General features: G+C 35.1%; 3 protein-coding genes across 3 annotated transcripts; 2 read left to right on the top strand and 1 right to left on the bottom strand.

Moving 5' to 3' along the window:
* Positions 708-4,710, top strand: LOC105165773. Its single transcript, XM_011084900.2, has 4 exons — positions 708-1,110; positions 1,722-2,631; positions 3,027-3,458; positions 4,111-4,710. Exons 2-4 carry the CDS (start codon positions 1,743-1,745, stop codon positions 4,287-4,289), a joined length of 1,500 nt encoding a protein of 499 aa, XP_011083202.1. The 5' UTR covers positions 708-1,110; positions 1,722-1,742; the 3' UTR covers positions 4,290-4,710.
* LOC105165772 (26S proteasome non-ATPase regulatory subunit 11 homolog) lies at positions 5,388-7,729 on the bottom strand. The gene is made up of 2 exons (XM_011084899.2): positions 7,573-7,729; positions 5,388-6,941 (listed from the first exon to the last, which is right to left on the bottom strand). The coding sequence occupies exon 2, from the start codon at positions 6,913-6,915 to the stop codon at positions 5,644-5,646; it is 1,272 nt and encodes a 423-aa protein (XP_011083201.1). The 5' UTR covers positions 6,916-6,941; positions 7,573-7,729; the 3' UTR covers positions 5,388-5,643.
* Positions 7,857-11,877, top strand: LOC105165866 (GTPase Era). The gene is made up of 8 exons (XM_011085027.2): positions 7,857-8,587; positions 8,832-8,972; positions 9,045-9,158; positions 9,468-9,593; positions 9,834-9,932; positions 10,033-10,134; positions 11,086-11,166; positions 11,244-11,877. The coding sequence occupies exons 1-8, from the start codon at positions 8,057-8,059 to the stop codon at positions 11,337-11,339; spliced, it is 1,290 nt and encodes a 429-aa protein (XP_011083329.1). The 5' UTR covers positions 7,857-8,056; the 3' UTR covers positions 11,340-11,877.

The raw sequence follows: 23,105 nt of genomic DNA, 5'->3' as shown, positions 1-23,105 counted from the left end.
AATTGCTCGCGCAATACTCTGAAACTACAGTCTCGAAACTGCACTGGCAGACTCTGAACATCTTCTTCGTTTCCTACTCAATTGGAACCGTCTAACTCTGAAACATCTTGGAGGTGTTTCCAACACACCAAGGATCTCGCCATAGAAACAGTTTTGCATATCTCTAAAGATAAAAGCACTATGCTTCACACATTTCTCTCCTGCTCACGTGCAGGGTGGCGCCTGATCGTCGCCGTTATAATTCCGTACCAAAACGTCTTCGGAGTGATTTCATACTTGGCGGATAACATCCACAAACATCAAGGAAGTTCCCGTACAAACAGTTTTGCAATCCCCAATCGGTAAAAGTCTCTGCTCGATGGTCGTTTGAGCACTTGCGTGCCGTCCAGCATCCCCTAGCCGCCTGCACGTCCTCCGCAAGTCACTGCAGGCCGTCTTGCCTAAGGAGCAGCCAGTGACACTGGGAGAGGGAGTTTCTCTTTGGTTTTGCTATCTTTAGTCTCTCCCTGTCTTTAGCCATATACTGCTATGCTTTAATTATTTGCAGTGGAATGAAATTACCGTTTTCCCTCCAAAAACAAAAAAAAAGTCGAAGTAGGAAAAAAATGTAATAGAGGCTAAATGTAAAATCCAAAAAAATAATATAATGAATAGAAGAAAAGAAGAAAAATATATAGTCCATATGTAGAATTCCCAAAAATTGGGGTGGGGCGACGAGCAAAACATCCTCAGACGCACGAAAATCGCAGCCCACATACTCTTCTCTATTTCCCCAACAAATTAACGCAAGAGAATAATTACAAGAGCAGGAGCCGAGACGCAGAAGAAGAAAGAGAAAGACTGTTGTATCCCATAACAGATTCTCTCATCTTTCTCCCAAAGTTTAGGCTACCAATTTCTTACTTTGGGCAGATGAGAGAGAAAGAAAGAGAGAGAGAGAGAAATGATTGAGCACGTGGATCGTTCCTTCGTTTCTCAAAACGCCATTGAAGCTGAACCTATTATTTCAATAGCTCTTTAGATGAAAGGGTTTTCTCTGTTTTCCACCATCATTCTTGTTCCCTTCCAATCCTCCGATCAAGGGTTTCTTCTTGCTTTGCTCCTCCGCCGGTTAGTTTCTTTTGCTTTACGCTTTACCCTCTTTTTGGATGAATCTTGTCATTTTGACGAGTTGGGTTTTGTTGTTTATATTGAATTTGTTTGTTCATTGCTAATCTCGTTGTGTGTTTTGGTTGGAAATTAAGGTCTTTGGACTCGGAATCATCTCAATCATATTTGTCCTTCATTGTCTTGTTGAAGCATGTGTGTTTGGGCCTTTGATTCATTGGTCTGTCTTGCTTTCGATGGTTTCAAGATGCTATTCATGCGTTTCTTACGGTTCTTTGGAATTTGAAGAAAATTTCAGGTCTAATATTTACACGGAAAACAAGTTAATATGAGTTACCGGACAGTGAATTTTCTTGGTTTTCTTCTTCTATGCTGAGAAATTGCGGATATGGAATTGGTTTAGCCACAGCTCCCTAAATTATTACTACAATCACTTCTTAGGTTTCTTCAAATTCATCCGTTCCGTTGTAATGGATCGTTTGAGCAGTACTCTGGGCAACAGTTTATGTTGCTGGAGCCTGTTAGTGGATTTACTTCTCATTTTTTGTTGAAATGAACTTTGCTTGTTTAGTTACTCTTTGCGTGATTGAGATGATGTTTATTCTTCTGTGCAGATTGTTTGATGCTGGGAAGTCATGCCGACATTTACAGCTATAGCTTTGGATAGACTAATAGAACCTGGAGCTGCAAAGTCCATGTCAACCCTGAGCAATTCACTAGACCCGAGACTGGAGAGGAGTCATAGCACTCCTAACTCTAGGGAAGAAAGTGGACTAGATTCTTCTAGTGCAAAGCTGGAAAGAAGAGATAGCATTCCTCCAAACAGAAAATGGGAGAGGGGAGTCAGTGTTCCTCCTATTGTGAAGCAAGAAAAGCCAATTACTATTCCTTCTAATCTGAAGCATGATAGGAGAAATGGTGCATCAACTACAACTGTATCAATTGTAGATAAAAAGTACCATTGGACTCAAATCTCACCGGCACTCTATGCCACTCCCGAATCAACCCCACTTCCTGATTCTCCATCTTCATTCCCTCCCTCACCTTACATTATTAATCACAAGCGACGGGGTCCAAGACTCATAAAGAGTTTCTCTGAGGACGATGTTGTAACTCATAAACAGGTCACTGATGAGATTAAGGCAGATGACAATGGAAATACTGCTGAAAATGACTTAGCAAGTGTATCTAGTGATGATGCTTCTGTTCCTAGAGAAGTTCTGGATTCTACCATGAACGATGACATCAAGCCGTTTGGTGCACGAGACGCCAATGGAAAGCATTTGAATGGTGTTTGTAATGATGGGCATGGGAGCAGTAATATGGAAAGAGGTCCAGTGGGGCAAATCAATGTGGCTAAATCTGTTGCATTTAATCTGCAGCAAGATGGTGATGTTGACGATTTGGTTGAACCACATGACTCAATGAGTGCTAAGAGCATTGGTGAAAATGAGGGTAATGTTGTAGCGGAACGGTCATGGAATTCTACAACACCAATGACTGAGTTCTATGATGCTTGGGAAGGTACCTTCTTTTGCTTTTTGTATTTTTTGTCTTTTCTGGATAAGGCTGTCCTGATTTCTATAGTACAGTTAACAGCTCCAAGTGAAAGTGCCTTATTGTCTCTAGTAAATATTTTTACTACATTGTAATGTCCTGTTCTTTCCTTGATGTTGCAGCCTACAGTGATAAGTGAGTGGAAACGTTCTGGAATTCTACTTGTTTGATGGATTGCTATGTGAACACTATTTTTTTCCCCTCTTTTGGGACTGATTTGAGCGATTTGGGGAGGGTTGAATGGAATTAAACATTGTTCTGATATTTTTCTTTTAGTTATCAACAACCTCAAACATGATGAAATAGATGTCCTATTATCTCGGCGTTTGCTGTTTATGACTTATTTGCATCTCATGCCTCAGAATTATCATCAGAGAGCGGGCCTCAGCATCTGACGCCTGATATTGAAACTGAATTGCGTGAAATAAGATTGAGTTTATTGATGGAGATAGAAAAGAGGAAGCAAGCAGAAGAAACCCTAAACAACATGCGAAACCAATGGCAGAGGATCCGTGAACAATTATCTCTTGTTGGGTTAACGCTCCCTGTAGATCCAACTACTTTGTCAGAGGGTGAAGAACCTGCTGATCCTGCTGCTGATGTGTGCCAACAAGTCCATCTTGTTCGGTTTGTGTCTTTTTCAATTGGGAGGGGAGCTGCAAAGGCAGAGGTTGAAACAGAGACGGAAGCTCAAGTAAAGCTGAAAAACTCTGAGATTGCTCGTTTATGGGATAGGCTACATTATTATGAAGCTGTGAACCAGGAGATGTCTCAGCGAAACCAAGAAATTGTGGGTGAGTTTCCAAAGCATGCCCTTTTGCAGTGATCTTAGTTTTGACTTATGTTAATTTTCTTGAATAAAAGAATAGAGAAAACTAGTGTCTTTTCACGCAATTCATATGCTCTGGCTCAATTTGTCTGCATTTGCTACATGTTGAAACCAATCATGTAGAACATATACGATGCATGGCATGTTCCATCATAATATCTCTTTAGCAATGAAGGACACAAACACAGAGGGTTTATTGGGAAGATAGAGAGGGAACAGTTTGAAATAACTTCACATTGGTGTATTCTTTTACCGGGTAAAATTGAGGCAATTGCTTTGGGTTTTGATAGACTTGTGGACAATGCATTCTGGTGGAGTAGAGGGGAGTAGCACTGGAAGTGTTGCCCTATAATAAACCTTATATTAGCTCTCGAATCGTTGGTTTCAAGTCCCTGAGTTCTGAAAAGCACTTTTGTACCTCATGTATTTGCATGGGAAGCCAACCAGTAGAGGTATTATGAGGCGATAGTTCAGTCTTTGGATCTGTCTCGTGAATTTGGTTCTTAGTTCTATAACTCATTGAATTAGAACATCTTATCCTCTCTTTGTTTGTTTTCTTTTGCATAGATAGTTAGTACAACTCATGTTCTCACCTTATCCTGTCTTTACGTGTGCAGAAACGGCAAGGCGGCTCAGGCAAAGAAGAAAGAGAAGACAGAAATGGGTGTGGGGATCTATTGCTGCAGCAGTGACACTTGGTTCAGCTGTCTTAGCATATTCTTACTTCCATAGTGGAAAAGGATCGCCTTCCCAGAGCACATCGGACGCTCCTCAGGTTGACCGTAAACCAAATTAGCGAAGTCCTCCTATTGAATACCTTAGTCAATGCCATAACATAGAAAGAAAGAAATAACAAACAAGGGGTTAGAAGCACCATCTTGTGAATACCGACATTCGTCCCTTTTCTGTTGGTTGCATATTTTCTGCTATTGCAGGATGTATAAATTCAATAAAGGCATAGTACCATACAACTCTGTACTAAGCTAGCAGTTTAAAATGCCATCATAAATTTGTTTGTACATGCTTTCCCATTGATCTTTTGCTTCTGCCTAGTGTTAGTTTGCAAAATGGTAGACAAACTCTTGATGGGGCTTTGAGAAATTTCTTGAAGCTGTTATAGAGATTGCAACTCCCTGATTTTTCTCATATGATGTAGGTGTAGAAACCAAACCATGTAAATTATGTTACCTTTTGCAGTGACATTTGTGTTACATTGATATGATAAGCTTCACACTATTTGGCATTTTCATATCCGTAAATTAGAACGGACTCTCCTGACTAAGAAGTATATAGTTTACATATGTAACTCACCATTTAAAATTTAATTTTGCAAATGCTTTGTCCTTGGACAATCCTGAAAATTTAAGGAGTTATATTTTTAAGGTGTTTTTTTTTTTTATCTATTTTTTAAAGATTAGAGAGACCAAAATTAGAGATAAGTGTGAATATTTATTTATTTTTAGATGTTTGGTCTTTTATTTTCATTATTATTTCGAAGAAAATCATCAATATTAGAAAATTAGGCTGATACATTTGATACGTAGTGATGTTTTTCTTTTACATTACATAATAATTTGGTCTTAAAGAGAATTTCCTATGTGACATATGACAAGAGAAAGCATAGTATATTTTTTGGAAATGGATAAATCTCACTTTTGATCTCTTAACTATATCACTTATTTAAATTTAGTCCCCTACATTTCTACCTCATCAGAATCAATCCCCCACTTTAAAAGATTCCATCAAATTTGATCCTTGCCGTTAAAAAAGTGCCAACATGAATTATTAAGGATAGTAGCTGCAAGCCTGACTATAACTGCTGCAATTTCACCCATCACAACAAATATTCAACCAAAAGAAATAATCTGTAGATTTCTTGAAAAATTAAGAGCCATTTTTCCCGGGGAAAGTGTGCTAGAAGAGTCAACTATGACAGGCGAACACTTCATATGAGCACGAGATGATATGCAACACAAAAGTTTAGAGCTCATTAAACCAAGGTTCAAATATGGTATAACAATCAAGTGCTCACTATGACACCTCGTTCCACGAAAAAAGTTACAAACAGATCGAACACAGAAGTGAATTTTCGTCTTAACTGATAGAAAGAAAATTGGTAAGCAGAAAAGGTTCTGTCCCACCGGTGATCCTCATGCCATTATCTTTGCAGACCTTGCATAGAGGCTGTCAACAACCTTTTCCATGTTCGCAATAGTCTCCAAAGTTGCCGGGTAGATTGCATCAGTCTTGGGATCATCAAATATGATTAAGCATCCAGCTCCCTGGTCTAGAGTGCCTGCAAACTTCTTATCAAGAATCATCTGAGATAACTTCTTCTCGACATGGTGAGCCGGTAATTCAATCAACTCAGCAATGTGAGCTATCTCGACTCTTGAGAAGGGCTCAATCAACCTGCAAAGGTTCTGCTCGAGTAGGGTGTCATAGAGGGAAGAAAGATGCCTATGAACAATAGGGTCTTCGTCCAGCTGAGTCCTGAAATTCTGCAGAGCAATCTCGAAGAGCTTGAGAGAGCGCTTAGAGTGAGCATCAGCAATGGCTTTCATTGCATCTAGTTCTGGTCCTTGATACTGCAAACCAACTTTAGGCGATGATATTATTCCAGCCACATCATCAGCTTGGTTCACCATAATTTTGCACAGCAACATGTATTTAAGACTGTATATGGCCTGGGGATCTTCAAGAGCATTAAAAGCCTCAAATGCTTCAAAGAAGTAGCTATAGGCAGTTTTGTAGTCCTTCTCTTCAGCATGGAGAATTCCACTTTGCAAATCTATCGTGCCCTGTTGAGCTGGAGGCACATATATAGCATTGGCTGCTGTTCTTGCTGCTGTAAGTGCAGCCTTGGCTTTAGGCAGGTTTCTCAGAGAGAAATGAAGTTTGCTCTCAAGCAAGTCGATCTCCACCAGTAGCAGCTTGTCGTCTAACCTTCTGACCTCCTTGATAAGACCGGAGAGGAGATTCAGTGCTTCCACATATTCCTTGTTTTCCATCAGCAGAGCTGCAAGCCTCGCCTCAATACGTTGACGGAGGAAAGTTCGCTTTTCAGCACGTGTCCATTGCACTATTTCCTTGCAAAGAGCAATCTGGAGATCAGACGTTCCAGGTATTTTAGCAACTGCATCAACGATAACACGGACTATTTTTGCAGTTTTTGCTTTCGGGATCAAGGAAAAGAAAGGTCGCAATTTAGTGAGGAGATTTTGAAGGTCTTGCGCTCGACCCTCTTGTCTAAGAAGATCCGAGAGATTGGTAATAGCTTGTTCCTTGATCCGTAGGGCTTCTGAAGAAGATGAAGGGTCTTCAAGAATCCCGTAAAGGATAGAGATCGCCTCAGCAGGAGTTTTAGCCTCAGATGCCTGGAAAAGTGAATCGGTGGTGGCAGGTATATTCGATGAAGACATAGTTGTAGCTCTTAGATCAAAAGTTTCTGAAAATTTAAACCCAACATTAATACACTACATTGCCTTCCGGTAGATGGCACCACACGCACAAACAAATAGAATAAATACAACTCATTCAGAAAATACCCATTTAGTGAAAATAATTTTACAGCAATAAAGATGCAACAAGAAAACCTTTGAGACAACAACCATCTGAATTTAATAAGAAATCAAACAAACGAACAAAAAATCAAGAATAAAGAACAAACAATACAGGAGCATTCTGCCGTTTCCTTTCTCATCCTTCTCTTTCGAAAACTTTCAAGATTAAAGCTTCAGTACAAGGTAATCTACTAACACCGTATGTAACTACTTCAAATTTGACAAGAATTTCCCCTAAATCTCAGGATTAACCATGCTAATTCAGGTATTATGTAAACTAGACGAGACGTAATAGAACAAAAAGATAATTACTTTATCTTCCACACCCTGATTGGGCTATCAATCAGTAAGGGTTATGGCATTACTACGTATCCACAAACGGCTAATACATCAAAATTGAATAGCAGCGTATGCAACCACGACAATTAGAAGAAATCAAGAATCTAAATACGATTAGCAGAACACTAAGACTAAATGAGAGCAATATCATATAATTATAAACGAAGAAAAACTCACCGGTAGTTCTCAGAGCTAATCACAGCAGATGTGAGAGAGAGAGAGGGAGGGGGAGAGAAAAGGGCGAAGCTTCAAGCGATTTTCACAGAAAAGATTCCCAAATCAAAACCTTTTCTTGTTGGAGGGGGCGACCGCCAGTTATGGGCCGGCTGAGAATTTGAAGGGTATGTCGGCCCAAAAGCCCATTGGTTACAACGTTGGATGGTCCATGAACATTGGAATACCAAGAATGCCCCTGTCGAGGGACGTCGTCGTGGCAGGTGATGCCCCTGTGTCCTAAGCGGATGACGACATGCGAAAACTCGAACAGATAACATATTTGGTTTTGGCTATGGATTGTGAGAACTCCCACTTCAAGTGGTGCTTGTAGAGAAGTAGTTTCCACCGAAAAGCGGCGGTGGTGCCGGTGGCGACGGAGGAGGAGGAGGAGGAGAACAGGGCAGCGATGTTCTGAGTGTTTTACTGGTACTCCAAGAATCCAAAAATGAAGGAATTAGCTCTGCAGTATAATATACCTCTCCCTCCCACCCCAAAACTGAGAATTCACCAGAGAAAAACTCTTCCCCATTTTCAAGCCACAGGAGGGAAGAATAGCCAAAGAGCTGGAAATTACAGCTCCACCACCATGGATAAAAGAATATCAACGACTCCTCTTGAAGTTCAAGAGTTCGAAGAAGGAATGCGGAGCAGTAACTATTATGTGAGAAGTAAAGATGACGAAGAGTATGAGGAGCAGGAGGATGCTGCAACAACATCTTCTTCAATGTTGCTTTCTTTGAGCTCGAAGCCCGATAGAAACATGGCTTTGTTAGACGATTACGAGATGGAAGAAATGGACTATGTCCCCGACGACCCGAATCATCGGAGCGGGTATGTAGCTGTTGTGGGGAAGCCCAATGTTGGGAAAAGTACGCTTTCCAACCAAATGTTGGGCCAGAAACTTTCAATCGTCACGGATAAGCCTCAGACTACTAGACACCGTATTCTTGGTATTTGCTCTGGCCCAGATTATCAGGTTTGATTTTCTTTCATCTTTGATGTAATTTTTTGTAAGATTCGTTCGTATAAAAGTTGAGGAGTTGATAAATGATTACTTTTCTAGTTGGTCATCCCATTTTGATTCAAGCTTTGATATTGTGGTATATTTGAACATTATATCAGCTTCTAACTGCTTGTGGTATTGTCTGAGTAACTTTGAACACTTAAATCTTACAGATAGTATCTTGCTCTGTTAATCTATCTGTTGGGATTTCTTGTAGATGATACTTTATGATACACCGGGTGTTATTGAGAAGAAAATGCACAAGTTGGACTCTATGATGATGAAGAATGTTCGAAGCGCTGCCATCAATGCAGATTGTGTAGTTGTTGTTGTTGATGCTTGTAAGCCACCTCAAAAGGTATTATCTTTCATGTTAAGAGAAAATTTTCAACTTAGTCTTCTTTAACTGATAGTACTCATCTGCCACCAGATTGATGAAGTTTTGGAAGGAGGAGTTGGAGACCTGAAAGATAATTTGCCCACCTTGCTTGTTTTAAACAAGAAGGACCTTATCAAACCTGGTGAAATCGCAAAGAAAATTGAGGTACATATTTCTGGTCATTTCTGATTTATATTTTATTATGAATCGTAGATTGTGGTTTGAGTTCATTCTTTTCGGTCTATATTGTATATAGATTTCAATAATGTTGAAGTTAGCCGTCAATTAGTATATTTCTTGAGACAAAGCAGTTAGATGCTGTTATCAAAAGATGGTGCAGACTAGTGATTGTATAGAATACAGAATAAATGTCGTCACTCTAATCCTACAAAGGGCATGCATTCTTGCAATAGGTTATTGCAACTTCAGGAGCAGCATACTAATTATCTGAAATGGATACCACATTTCTTGCAGTGGTATGAGAAATTTACGGATGTCGATGAGGTCATACCTGTGAGTGCCAAGTACGGCCATGGAGTGGATGACGTCAAGGACTGGATTCTGTCAAAACTTCCTTGCGGACCAGCTTATTATCCCAAGGTGTATATTGGATACACAATTAAGTTTTTGAAATGTTTTTCATGAAATGTCTGTGATGAGTTTTCAAGAAGGTTGAACGCTACTGAAATTTTCATAAAGATTTGCTTTTATCTTTCCCATTCAGTATGTATTACTAAATACAACAGATCCAGCCACCACAAATCGGTTGATGGTAGTACTGTATCCTCCTTTCACAAGGGAAAGCTTTACACTGAAATCAAATGATCTTTTTGTCTTCAGGATATTACTAGTGAGCACCCTGAAAGATTTTTTGTGGCTGAAATTGTTAGAGAAAAAATCTTTATGCAGTACCGAAATGAAGTCCCTTATGCGTGCCAGGTAAATCTATATATAAAATTTGAAAATTTTCAAGATCTCTTGTATATTCTGGGACACTTTATCATATTTGTTTGCTAAAACATTTTCCCTAATACAACAGGTTAATACGGTTAGTTATAAAAGCAGACCAAATGCGAAAGATTTCATCCAGGTTGAGATCGTTGTTGAGAAGAATTCGCAGAAGATCATCCTTATTGGGAAGGTAATATTCGTTTCTATCTATAAACATATACTGTTTCTTTTATTTTATATCTTTTATTCATTAAGACAGAGGTGCATTGAATGGCCATCGGGATGTTCGAAATCCTTGGCCAGTAATTTTCGAGATGTCAGGGATGAGAAAGCGTGGAATCTTTTTATCATATATGATTTGAGGAAGATTTTAGGAATTGCCAGCATAGGTAAAGTATGTCCAAAACTAAGAAAAAGGAGATCAAACACAAGAACACACAGATGTACATGGTTACAATGTTGAATTTCTCCTACAAGACAGGCAAATCATACAATTTACATAGCCAGCTATCGTTGCCTTTAAAATATGAGAAATTACCAAAATATCCCTGGCAATAAAATGTACTGATGGAACACAATTTTTGGATCTATATAAGTTGGCTGAATTCGAACTCAGGGTCAGGCTCTGTGCTGTAAGTACACAGAAAAAGAAAATGATTATCCTGGCTAGGGATGAACATTAGTGGGACTATAACAGATTTGAAAAGGGAAGTGAAGCCATTTCATTGAGGACTACGAAAATGTTACTCAACAAAAAGCAAGTTTGGGGGGTCGTTTGTTCAATCTCGAGGATAACTTGTTGCCTAAGCATAACAGAAACCAGTTTGAAGTCTGTGGGAAGTTTCAGTTAATTCACCGTCTTTTGGATTATAGAAGAAGAGTTAACCAACTCTATTACACCTGTAGTTTCAGGCAGACGCCTCTATTCGACCCCCTGAAATTCAAATCATAAACATCTCCCAATCTCTTTACTACTGAAACATCTATGTTGTCTTTGTTAAAAATGAAAGTTCAACATTCTTTGTATATAATGTGTTAATTGAAGTTCTTGTCTGTATGACTGCGAAAAAGTAATTAGGATACGCAGAATTGATCTTATGTGCTCACTTAACCGACTTAATCTGTTGTGGATTATTACCAGGAAGGGAAAGCTCTAAAGCTACTAGCAACAGCCGCTCGGCTTGATATAGAAGATTTCTTGCAGAAGAAAGTTTTCCTTGAGGTATGAGTTATTCCGATCATTAATTTGCACAAAAACATCCTTTGCAGAACAAACAGTGATCGGACAAACCTATGCAGATAGAAGTAAAGGTAAAAGAAAACTGGCGACAAAACGAAGGGCTTCTTAAACACTATGGCTATGGCGGGCAAATTCAATTCAAACAAGCTTTATGACGCACATGTCCACACGACCTGTGTATGTGGAAGTAAAAATCATCATCGTCTTCTGCTGGCTGCATTATAGGAACCGTGTTTTTCCAGCTGCTGGTGAAATTACCAGTCGAGATACATTCCTTGTATTGCTGGCCGTTGTCACACAACAGGGTCGGCTGTGGTATTGTCATATGTTTATTTCTTCAGTAGATGAGTTTTTTCCGCACATTTTGGGCTCTGATTTAGACAAGAGCATGGGGAATAGCGGTGGACAGGCTTTTGCAATATCCCTCTTATGTAAGAAAATTGAAACATCTTTTAGAAAGTAAGGTGGTTCTAACGTTTTGATGGATTTATGGATTGGACAAGTGAAGAGGCAGCAAATCTAAACACTCAAATCTGAGGACTGAGGGAGACTGTAGGGTGTTCCGCCAAGATACTTACGTAGTGTTTGGATTTGTATTTTGAGTGAGATAGAGAGACAAAAATAGAGATAAATAAGTGTGTGTTGAAAATAGGTAATATGTTTGGATTTGTATTTTAATGTAATTTAAAGTAATTTAAATAAGTGGGGTAGGTTTGATGTTGGGATTTGGGAGACAAAAATCATTGTTCATTGTCAAATCATATCATTTTTATATATCTTCTATATATAAATATTGTATGTTTAGTGTTGTATTTTTTAAAATAAAAATCACTGTCTATTATCAAATCATGTCTATTTTATATTATATATATGTATAAGAATATATATACATATATTATATATAAAAAGTTGAAAATAAAAAAAAACACACAGATAAGCTGTAAAAACACAAAAACAAACATTGAGTGTGTTTTGTCTTGTGTTATAAAAAGTGAAAACATCAAACCAAACAAAGCTGCTTTGTTTGGATTTATTTTTGGGCGACTCCCGAAACGAGTCAAAATAACACTCAATGTTTGTCTATTTGTTTTTACACTTTATATGTGGGTTTATTTTTTTATTCTTTTTGACTTTGTATATAGAATATATTTAAACACAGATATATATATATATATATATATATATATAAATATAATATAAAAAAATGACTTGACAATAAATAGTAATTCTTATCTCTAAAAAATATAAAATTAAACATACAACAATTATATTCCACTTACAAACAAAATACTATATATATACACACACATATATATAAATATTTAAAAAAGATATAATTTGACAATAAATATTAATTTTTGTCCCTCAAATCCCAACAACCGACATACACCACTTATTTTAAAATATTTTAAACTACCTATAAAAAAAATTCAAACATACACTTTATTTTCTCTCTCTATCTCCAAAATATAAAATAAAACATTCAAAAAAACAAAACCAGACATAATGATATTTGCAATTGTTTCTATTTTTGTTGTGAAAATAAATTGCTAAAAAAGTTTAAAGCAAACAATAGTGAAAGCTTCAGAGTTATTTATCAAAATATTATAAAAAAAATAAAAAATTTAAACTCCCAATACCTAATAATAATAATATTATATACTAATTAATTAATAGTTATTATTTTAAATTTTATAATATTTCAAATTTTTTATAACTAAAAAATATTAATACAGAATATCTTAACAAAATTTTAACAATTAATAAAATTAAAAATTACATATAAATAAAAAATTATTTAAGTATTAGTTTCATCATTTTGGAGTCTACGATTCTACCTTGGCATATTATTTTGATGTGATGGAGCTTCGTTTTATTAGGATTGGATACGAATTTGTTGTCTTACTTATGTGGTCTTTGGTAAATTGCCGTTGATACCAACGAGTAGATGTGCGTAGAGTAGTGCCGTGGACCAGTTTGGATGTCCCAAAATTTTAATTTTTATATAATATTCTAATAATAAAAAATACATTAATTGTTTTATTAATTTTTAACAACTAATAAAATTAAAAAAATTATATAAAATAAAAAAGTTATAAGAACTAAAAATATTATAAAATTAAAATTAATTATAAATTTTATTAATATTTGTCAATCCCACAAATGCGTTGTTATCATTGAGATTTTCTTTTTCTTGGACCACTGGTTCTTTGGATCGTTTTGCTCTTAATCATCATAATGGAAATATTTTGTTGTGGCAAAGAATTTTTAATGTAACATATCTTGTACTACTACTTGTTAATTTGATAAATACTTTGAAATATATCTCTTAGGTGGTTTAGGGTTTAATATTTTTCAGTTTATTATCATAGTTTATTTAACTATTTTAATTCGATTAGCATGAAATAAATCAGAAATAATATAATTATGTAACTTTAAAAAAAAAATATAAATACTCTCATAAAATTATAAATATTCTTTACATATACCCACTATATGATGGGTTGTCACAAAAGGGTATTTGTTAGGATATGTTTGTAGTTTTAAGGTAGTATTTTGTAATTTTTCAAACAATAATAAGGTATTTGTAACTACGAAAAACCTCAGGGGAGCTCGTTGCAATTTACCATGATATTTATAATTTTATCAATGAGTTGCGTAAATTGGTAGGGAGTTACTTATAATTTTTTTACTTAAATCAATTTTTTGGGCAATTCAAAAACAAAAATTATAATTAAAAACACTAATTCGACTAAAATTTTATAATAAACTAGTCGTCATCTTTGCATAATTAAGTTTTAAGATATATTATAAATAAATATAAAATATATTAATTAAATAATTAAATTAATATAAAATTTTAAAATATATAAATAATAGTAATATATATAAATCAATATATTACTTTAAAAAAGAAAGAAAAGAAAACTAATTTACCAATTAATGTAAAATTTTAAAAAAATGGATAAATTAGTTATCTTATTGAATGATATTTTTGGCTTCACAAAAAAATAGTGCAATGGTGTCATTAACTGTCGTTATGAGTGTGAATGTCTTTTCTTTTTTATACTAGACACTACGACAAGCAGGACCCTGCGCGCATGATTTTACTAATATTTTTGTTTTGTTAAGCTCATAATTTTGTTCCTATATATTAAAGTTTGTCATTGTCTTACATGCTAGTAATCACTTTTTCTAACCCGTTGATTATCAGTACATGTTTTACTTGAATTAAATTAAAAATTAAAATTTTGTACAACATATATTGTATGGAATTAATTTTCTTAAGGAGCGTTGATGTGCATAAAAATAAGTTGGCTCAAAGAGGCCCAAACGATTCAAGAAAGAAGAAAGAAACGAAAGGCCTAGGACATTCCCCGACTTGGAGGCCCAGGACATTCCCCAACCCGAACCATGATCAAAAGCCCACTAAAATATTAGGCCCAAAAAGCCCATATACGTGGCATAACACTCTCCCACGTGGCACCTCATCAACCTACGTGTCAACAACCACCTTAAACCACATCAGTCCTAGCAAGGAGGACCTCCTTGACGGCTGGGACTCCTCACAAGAGAGGGGTCTATCAAGACAAATATGACTTCTACTAAAGCACTCTAGCTACGGATAAGGATGATTTATCCCTTTATCCCAACCATCCCAACTAATTTCCATAAAATTCTTGGGAGTGGTATACACCAGCACCAGCAGACAGGAGCACTCGTCCTATAAATACAAGTTCATTCCTCCATACACGGGACACCCCTTTGATGCACATCTCACTCTCTAAACATGATTTGAGCGCTCTCTAAGCATATTATCACGTGTTCTTACATTTTTCACCAAATTTATTCACTATATTTTGATACTTAATTAATTCACTTACTTTTTTACTATATTTCATCTCGAATCCAATACTAACTTGGGCGTCTAAGTGCTAACGTCTTTTTTGCAGGTCCCTTTAAAGATCCACATACGCTTCAACCCAAGCTATGAATAATAGTCCATATCTATTGGGCCCGTGCATTTTTTTAACGCATCAATTGGCTCCGTTTGTGGAAACACAGACCTAAAATGTGAGAATAGGATGACTCCCCTAAAAGGATGGTCCTCCTCATGCTGGAGGACCTCCCACGAAGGATTACTACCTCTATTCAAGGCCCAATTTCGGCGGCCCCATCACTATCATTACTTAACTCCAATGTTTCTACTAATTAAATTTTTTATATGCAGGACGTCTCCCTTAAAGAGCAGGCAAGCATCCTTCTCAGAATGAAGCCCTATCCCCAGGTAGACATCCTTCATAGAATAAGCCTTGCCCCTAGGTAGGCATCCCCCTCAGCGAATAAATCTTCACATACAAGCTTCCCTTAAAGAGTATCTTTAATATTTTAACTTAATGACCTTGGCGATTTATTTTACCACTTTTGACAAACATGTGCCTTCTTGTAGGGATTTCACGACGGAAGCATCATTCTTGAACTTCTCAAATTAAAGCCCTAGCCCAGGCAGACACCTTCTCATAAAAAGCCCTGTATTCCATACAAACACAAAGACCCTCCTCCGTCGAGGCTCCCCAACCCTCCTTCGGGCAGACACTTAGGTCCTTTTTTTAGAGAGTTGTAAGCTCTGTCTCTTGCAAACACCTAAGCCATATTTCCGATGGACATCTTATTCTTTCTCCAGCGAGGTCCCTAAGTCCTGTTTCAAGGAGGCCCCCCTTAGATAAGCACTTCTTCGAGGAGGCACAATAATTTTACCCCATGCAAGACCTATTTGTAACACATACATATCTTTGTTATTTAACATTTTTTTGCAAAAAAATAAAGCCCTACACTGGAGTAAGCACAAAAGGCACTCGTTAAGCCTTCCTCAGTGGAGGCACCATAACAAAAAACCTTGTTCCATACAAGCACGAAGTAAGCTCTTCTTTTTCTAAATATGTCTATGCTATTAACATTTTTTGCAAGAATTCAAAAAGAAAAAAAAATCCCTCTTCGAACCTCACCTCTAAAGACATCTACTCTAATAAGTGTCGAAATCTCCACTTATTAGAGTGGGCTGGCTACTAATGTGCACTGGGCCAAAGAGACCCAAACGGTCCAAGAAAGCAGAAAGAAACGAAAAGGCCCAGGACATCCCCCGACTCGGCATGATCAAAGCCCGCCAAACATTTGGCTCAAAAGGCCCACACACGTTGCAACCTACTCTCCTACATGGCACCTCATCAACCCAGGTGTCAGCAGCCACCTTGGACCACATCAGTCCTAGCAAGGAAGACCTCCCTGGAACTCTTTAGAGGCGAGGTGTCTCCCAAGACAAAGAGGACTCCTACTAAAGCATTCCTAGCTACGGATAAGGATGATTTATCCCTTTATCCCAACCAATTTTCGCAATATTTTTGGGAGTGGGATACACCCCCAACAAACAAGGGCTCTCACCCTATAAATGTTAGTTCAATCCTCCATACGGGGGACACACCTCTAACGCCTCTCTCACTCTCTAAAAATTCTTTGAGCTATCTCTAAGCATATTATCACGTGTTCTTACACTTTTCACTAAATTTATTCACCATATCTCTTAATTAAATTCACTTACTTTTTTGCTTTATTCCATCTCGAATCCAATACTAACTTGATCGTCGGAGTGCTAACACCTCTTTTATAGGTCCCCCCTTCAAGATCCACATATGTTTCGACCTAAACTTTGAATAATAGTCCATATTCATTAGACCCGTGAATTTTTTGAATACATCAGACCTGATTGAGTAGTTAATTCAGGATGACTTGAGAAGTTAAATAGGTTCTATCAATAAAAGAGCATTATTGGCATTTAAAACATTTGATGTAGTGGTATCAAAACTACTACTTTGAGTTTATATACCCTCTTCCTTTATAATAGTATAGATTAGCGGTTGCGACATGTAGTTTCTGCATGCATAATACATAATTTTTCACACTTTAAAATATATTATATTTAAGAGTAAAATTGATGTGCATAAAAATAGGTTGGCCTAAAGAGGTCGAAGCAGCCCAAAAAGAATAAAGAAAAGGATAGCCTAAGAAGCCCAAGAGTTAGGGAGGAAGCCTAGGATATCTGTCGACTCGGAGGCCAGGACATCCCCCAACTCGGACCATGATCAAAGCCTACCAAAACAGACGGCCCAAAAGGCCCACACACATAACAGCCCACTCTCCCACGTGGCATCTCATCAACCCAAGGTATGAGCAGCTCCTTGGGCCACATCAGCCCTAGGAGGACCTTCTTGGCGGTTGCGACTCTTCACACCCGAGGGGTTTCCCACGACAAAGAAGCCTACATAAGCAAGGAGGGACTCCGTGCTAGGACTCCTTGCAGGTAAGGGGTTTTCCTAGACTGAAGGAGATTCTTATTAATGCACATCCAACTGCAAATAAAGATAACCTACCCGTTATCCCAACCATTCCAACCAATTTCGACAATAATCTTAGGAGTGGGATACATTCCCAACAGACTGGGCCACTCCCTCTATAAATATGATTTATTTCTCCACATCAAGGACATCCCTTTGATGCCTCTCTCACTCTCAAAATATTCTTTTGAGCACTCTACAGGCACCTTATCACGTGTTCTTACGCTTTTCACCGACTTTATTTACCATATAGCGATTTTCAATTATATTATTTTATTTTTTGTTTATTGAATCTCAAATATAATACTAATTTCAGCGTCAAAGTGCTAACGCCTTTTTTGTAGGTCCCCCCTTCAAAATTTGCATTTGTTTCGATCCATGTCTGAAACTATCGTCCAAATCCATTGGACCCGCGTGTTTTTTTAATGCATCAAAAATATATAAACCAAAATATTATATTTAAAAAAGAAAAAAAATAATTTATCAATTAATGTAAAATTTGAAAAATTGAATAAGTTAGTTATCTTGTTAAGTGAAGGGCTTATTTGACTTTACAAAGTATTGGTACAGTAGTGTTATTAATTGTCATTTGTGATCATGGAGGCTATTGTTTTTTTATATTAGCATAGGTAATATTTAGTATAAACTGTTACAAAAATACCCGAAATATAAATGAATTTTGGTGGGGTGGGACTTGGGAGGTAGTTGTGATGTGATACATGAATTGTATGGTATTGATATGTATATGCATTTATGCATTGGGATTGATGGTGGAAGCGGAAGCATCACGCCTCATGTCTCCACATATGTGGGTGTGGTGCCGCTCATCACGCCAATACATCAATAGGGTTATTTGTTGTAGGGACACTTTAAAAAATGATTCGATATAGTTTGGATATATGTCCATATAGATGACTCCAACATATTTAAAATATATGTCGGACATGGTATTTGACTGGCCCACCGTGATTAGACTATTGATGTTATGTAGACAGTAAAAAGGTGGCGAGGAAAACATTATATCTCAACTTCTTATCGTATACTATTAAGTTTTCTTGTATACTATATATGGCGTAAGCGCAATCTTCGACGATTTGATGGAGGAATACGCGGGGCACCTTCATAGGAAAACTTATTATTGAAGATGTTCGTCAACGGATACTTAGTGTTGATTTACCTCTTTCTATTAGTACTTGTGCACTTTTTCGTTTATGGCAGATTCATTGGCCTGTCGAGGTGATTACCTAGTCTTTCATGTTGTATTGTACGATGTATTACCATTTATTTAAAAAAATGTGCATTTATCAAAAAAAATAAAAAATAAAAAATAAATAACCCCCTGTGTTTTTTTTTATTCAGCACACACTTTCATTTTTAGATCGAAGTGTAACACTATTAAATTTTACCATGGACTGACCATTATACCCTTACATATTACATATTGTTATTTCTTTTAACGATCGTCCGATCATTATTGATTAGATGAAAGTCATTAGATATAACAATTAATCTTGACTATTAGATAATAAATTTATAAAAAAATTAAAAATTTGAATTAAATATATAATAAAAAATAATTGAAAAAAAAATCCTGCTCCCAATTCCCCCACCACCTACCCCCATCCCCACCCCCTAATTTAATTATATTTAGTTTTATTCTTTAATTAACTTAATTATTAAATATTTAATTATTATTTTGTTTTATATATATTGCATTTCTTTTTTTAAATATATACAATACTAACTTAAATATAAATATCACTTCTAAAAATAATATATTTAATAAAATATTTAAGCAAAATAATAATTTAATTTTAATATATTATTTTAAAATGTTTTTTATAATTAGCATATTAAATATTTTTTATAAAATTTAGTATATTATTTAAAATATTCTTTTTATACACCCATTAAAAATATTTAACCTAAATTTGAAAAAAATTAGTAAATTAAAATTATTTTTATAAGATTTAGTACATTTTTATTTTTTTGGTATTTTATATTTATAAAAATATTTTTAAGAAATTTTGAAATTAAAAAATAATGTATATAAATATGTATAAAAAAAATATATTTTTATCTTTTAGGTATTTTTAAAAAAAATTGAAATAAAAAATAATAAGGTATAATTTTTGAAATGTAACAAATTTAAATATAATTTATTTAATACTTCAGTCATAATGGCAAAAATATGCTCATAAAACAAATCAAAAAAATCTTGTTTTCTTATATAGACATGTAAAGAGTATTTTAGTCTAAAATGACCTACAATATTGATCAAAACAGTAGAAACCTACAACCAAGCGTACCACCAGCGTATTCATACCACTTCTTGTCAATTGTTAATAGAATAGAAATTTTGATGCAATAGAAATTTTTTTGCTGGGGTTTTGAAAGTAGGAGAAATTTTTTTGCCTATTTCTAAAATACGAGGAACTTTTTTGCTCATTTAACAAAATCGAGAAGGTAAAATGAAATTTAGCCTTTGTTTTCCCGCAAATGCCTATGCATATTGATTAATTAATGTTGGTAATAATTTTCTATTTATATATCTTTGAATCAATTTATTTTATTAGATCTATAATTCATTTTTTTATTTGATTGAATAAGTATAATAAAAAATTAAAAGGATTAATTACACTTAGATCTCTACAAAAAAATATAAAATCATACTTTTTTCCAAAAGAAATTTTAAAATTACAGTTACACATATCTTAAACTTCACAGCTTACACCTAGCCCGCTTTTATTACGGTTTTTAGATGAAAAATATTAACGTTAGAAAATATTACATATATTTCTAATTTTATCTCTCATTTAATATTTTCATGTAATAATTTTGCATTTATAAAAAAAAATATGATATTAACCTCACTCCATATATATATATATTATATTTATCTCTTATAAGTACAAAAATATACATTTCAATATTAAATGAGGGGCATAATGGAAGATCTCGTCCAAATTTTAATGAAAGGGGGTCAGATATAAATAAAATTTTAAACGGCGTAAATATATTCTCAAATATTTATTAAAGTATAAGTTTACAATTTACTAAGTATTTAAGTATAATTAATCCAAATTAAAATGATACACATATATTAAATCGAGTATGTTTCAATTGACAGCGGCACGTCACATGGAGTATTGAAGCCCACATTAAAATGTATACCGCGTGGCGCGCCTCTACTCCATAGCAAATTGATGGCACAACTTCAGGGAAAATGACCCCTTTTCTTCTTATATGTATATACTTAAACAGTAGTGGCACGTTGTTTTAACGTGTATATAATAAATAATTTTTAAAATTTTAAATATATTATAAATAAAAATAAAATATAAAATATAGTAATTAGTCAATTAAGTTAATATAAAATATGAGAAGTTTAATAGATTATTTATTTTATCAATTGAAGGGTACTTTTAAAATCACAAAAAATTAATACAACGACGTCAAAATCGTCATTTTATGTTTAAAATAAACTTGTTTTATAATTAAGAAATAATTGCACTGGTTTTCCCTGAGGTCTAATGTAACTACACATAAATCCTCTCTGATTGGAAAATTACATCCACTACCTCATATATTTATTTTCATCTGACCCAAATTTTGTACGGAGGGATTTTTTTAAACTTTATTTTATATCACGGGGGGTATTTGATACTTTAATTTTCATAGAGGGCTTTTTGAACATTCCTATTATTATAAGGGGGGTCTCTGGAATTTTCCGGACAAATATATTCATATATTAGAATTTTTTTTTTCCCAATGGATGTATTACTAACTTATTGTATGTCAAATAAATTTCTATTCTTTTACTATATTGTTTTTATACATATTTACATATTAGTGCATATGAGAAGGTATATCTTCACCGTTGTAAGCAAAAATTGAAGACTAAAAATGGAATTTCTAAAAATAAATAAGAAGGAAAAGGAAAAAGGTGAAATTGCATTAGTTGCTTTAATGACAAAAAGTTGCAGTTATGGTCAGCAACGCTCCACTGCCTAATAAATTTCCCACCTTTTTCCCTGCACCATTACCATTGCATTCAAACGTCGGTGCTCCTCATTTTTTTAAAATTTGATATAATTACAATTAGTTTTTATTATTTAAAAAAAATTATCAAATAGCCAGATTTTAACCGCTCTCCAACAATTAATTCAATTCATTATTTTTCGTAAGCTTTTTTATTTATTTTTATAGTAATCTGATTAAAATGTCCTCGTGTACTATAAATTATTATAATATATCTTTTTTTTAAAAAAAAAAATTCATATAAAACTCAGATAAGGTAATATAGAAATTAAAAAAAAAAACTAATAAGGTTACAAGTGTTGAACGTAGAACCATATAATATGAATGAAGGACGCGACACTTAGATTTGACATTACAAAAGTTATAGAAAATCGAATATGTTTTTATGAGTGATGTGATATAAATAAATATTTTTAATAATAATGTGCATAAAAATGAACTGGCCTAAAGAAGTGCGAATGATCCAAAAAAAAAAAAAAACATGCAAGGCTCATTGTGCTCCAAAAAAGCTCAGTTCGGGAGAAGGCCTAGTAGGTTTAGAGGGACATGTAAGCGTTCCTCAAATATAAGAAGTCCAGTTGACTCAAGTTTGAGAGGACCTTAATCTAAGAAGGCTTCACAGATCCACAAGAAGACTTAAAAAACTTAAAGTCCCCCAACCAAACTCAAAGGTCCTCCACATGGTGCCCACGAGGGACCTAAGTGACGGACACGCATTCTGGAGGTGCTCCCATAGAATTGGATAAAGACCATCAGCCCCCTCAGGGGCATGCAGCGTCCCTAGAATGAAGTATTATAAACCTTAAGAATATTGGACTCCATCTGGAAGAGATCTCCTCAACCACCTTCTTGAAAATTCGAAAAGGCCATATCTTTATTCCTTAGTGGATACACAACATACTCCAATAGCCCCCCTCGAATATAGGGGGATCCTCCAACTACCTCTCAAATCCAAGGGGATCAACCAATAGTTGAGGACTTTGCACCAAATCTAAGGAGAATTCAACATGCTCCCCTAGATTCGCAACCTTTTTCAACATCTTTGTGATTTCCTATAAATAGAGAGCTCCCCCAAAGGGAAAGACATATTCACATACTCACATTCACACGTAACACGATCAGATTCACAGGAGGAGGGGGACACAATTAGAAGGGCACACGTTCACACCTACATATATTTTTTTGAGATGTTCTTCACTCTGAGACCCTTATACTACGATTTTCACATTTCTCTTTATTGTACACAAAGTCAATTAATAATACTTTTTTCTTCACTCATTTAATCGTTTTTATCTTCTAGCACTTATTTCATAACTTTTCACTTCAAGTGGATTGAGCACTGCATTTTTTACTTGCATCATTTATTTCATAAATGCGTTTTTTGCACGTATCAAAATAAAATTGTTCTAAAGAAACAAGTTTTTTTGAATTTGAAATTAACTTTTGAAAATAAAAGCAAACCAACAATTAATTTGAACAGTTGCAAACATA

This window comes from Sesamum indicum, linkage group LG6, assembly GCF_000512975.1.
Source record: "Sesamum indicum cultivar Zhongzhi No. 13 linkage group LG6, S_indicum_v1.0, whole genome shotgun sequence".
Lineage (NCBI taxonomy): Eukaryota > Viridiplantae > Streptophyta > Magnoliopsida > Lamiales > Pedaliaceae > Sesamum > Sesamum indicum.
This window is presented reverse-complemented; position numbering and strand designations above follow the sequence as displayed.

What these genes read in the sequence shown, in the direction of transcription:
- LOC105165772 (XM_011084899.2), bottom strand. Translation starts at nt 6,915, where the DNA reads ATGTCTTCATCGAATATACCTGCCACCACCGATTCACTTTTCCAGGCA.
- LOC105165866 (XM_011085027.2), top strand. Translation starts at nt 8,057, where the DNA reads ATGAAGGAATTAGCTCTGCAGTATAATATACCTCTCCCTCCCACCCCA. An exon ending in GACCAGCTTATTATCCCAAG is followed by an intron (nt 9,594 to 9,833) that starts GTGTATATTGGA and finishes TTTTGTCTTCAG; the next exon opens with GATATTACTAGTGAGCACCC. An exon ending in AGATCATCCTTATTGGGAAG is followed by an intron (nt 10,135 to 11,085) that starts GTAATATTCGTT and finishes GATTATTACCAG; the next exon opens with GAAGGGAAAGCTCTAAAGCT.
- LOC105165773 (XM_011084900.2), top strand. Translation starts at nt 1,743, where the DNA reads ATGCCGACATTTACAGCTATAGCTTTGGATAGACTAATAGAACCTGGA. An exon ending in GTTCTATGATGCTTGGGAAG is followed by an intron (nt 2,632 to 3,026) that starts GTACCTTCTTTT and finishes CTCATGCCTCAG; the next exon opens with AATTATCATCAGAGAGCGGG. An exon ending in GCGAAACCAAGAAATTGTGG is followed by an intron (nt 3,459 to 4,110) that starts GTGAGTTTCCAA and finishes TTACGTGTGCAG; the next exon opens with AAACGGCAAGGCGGCTCAGG.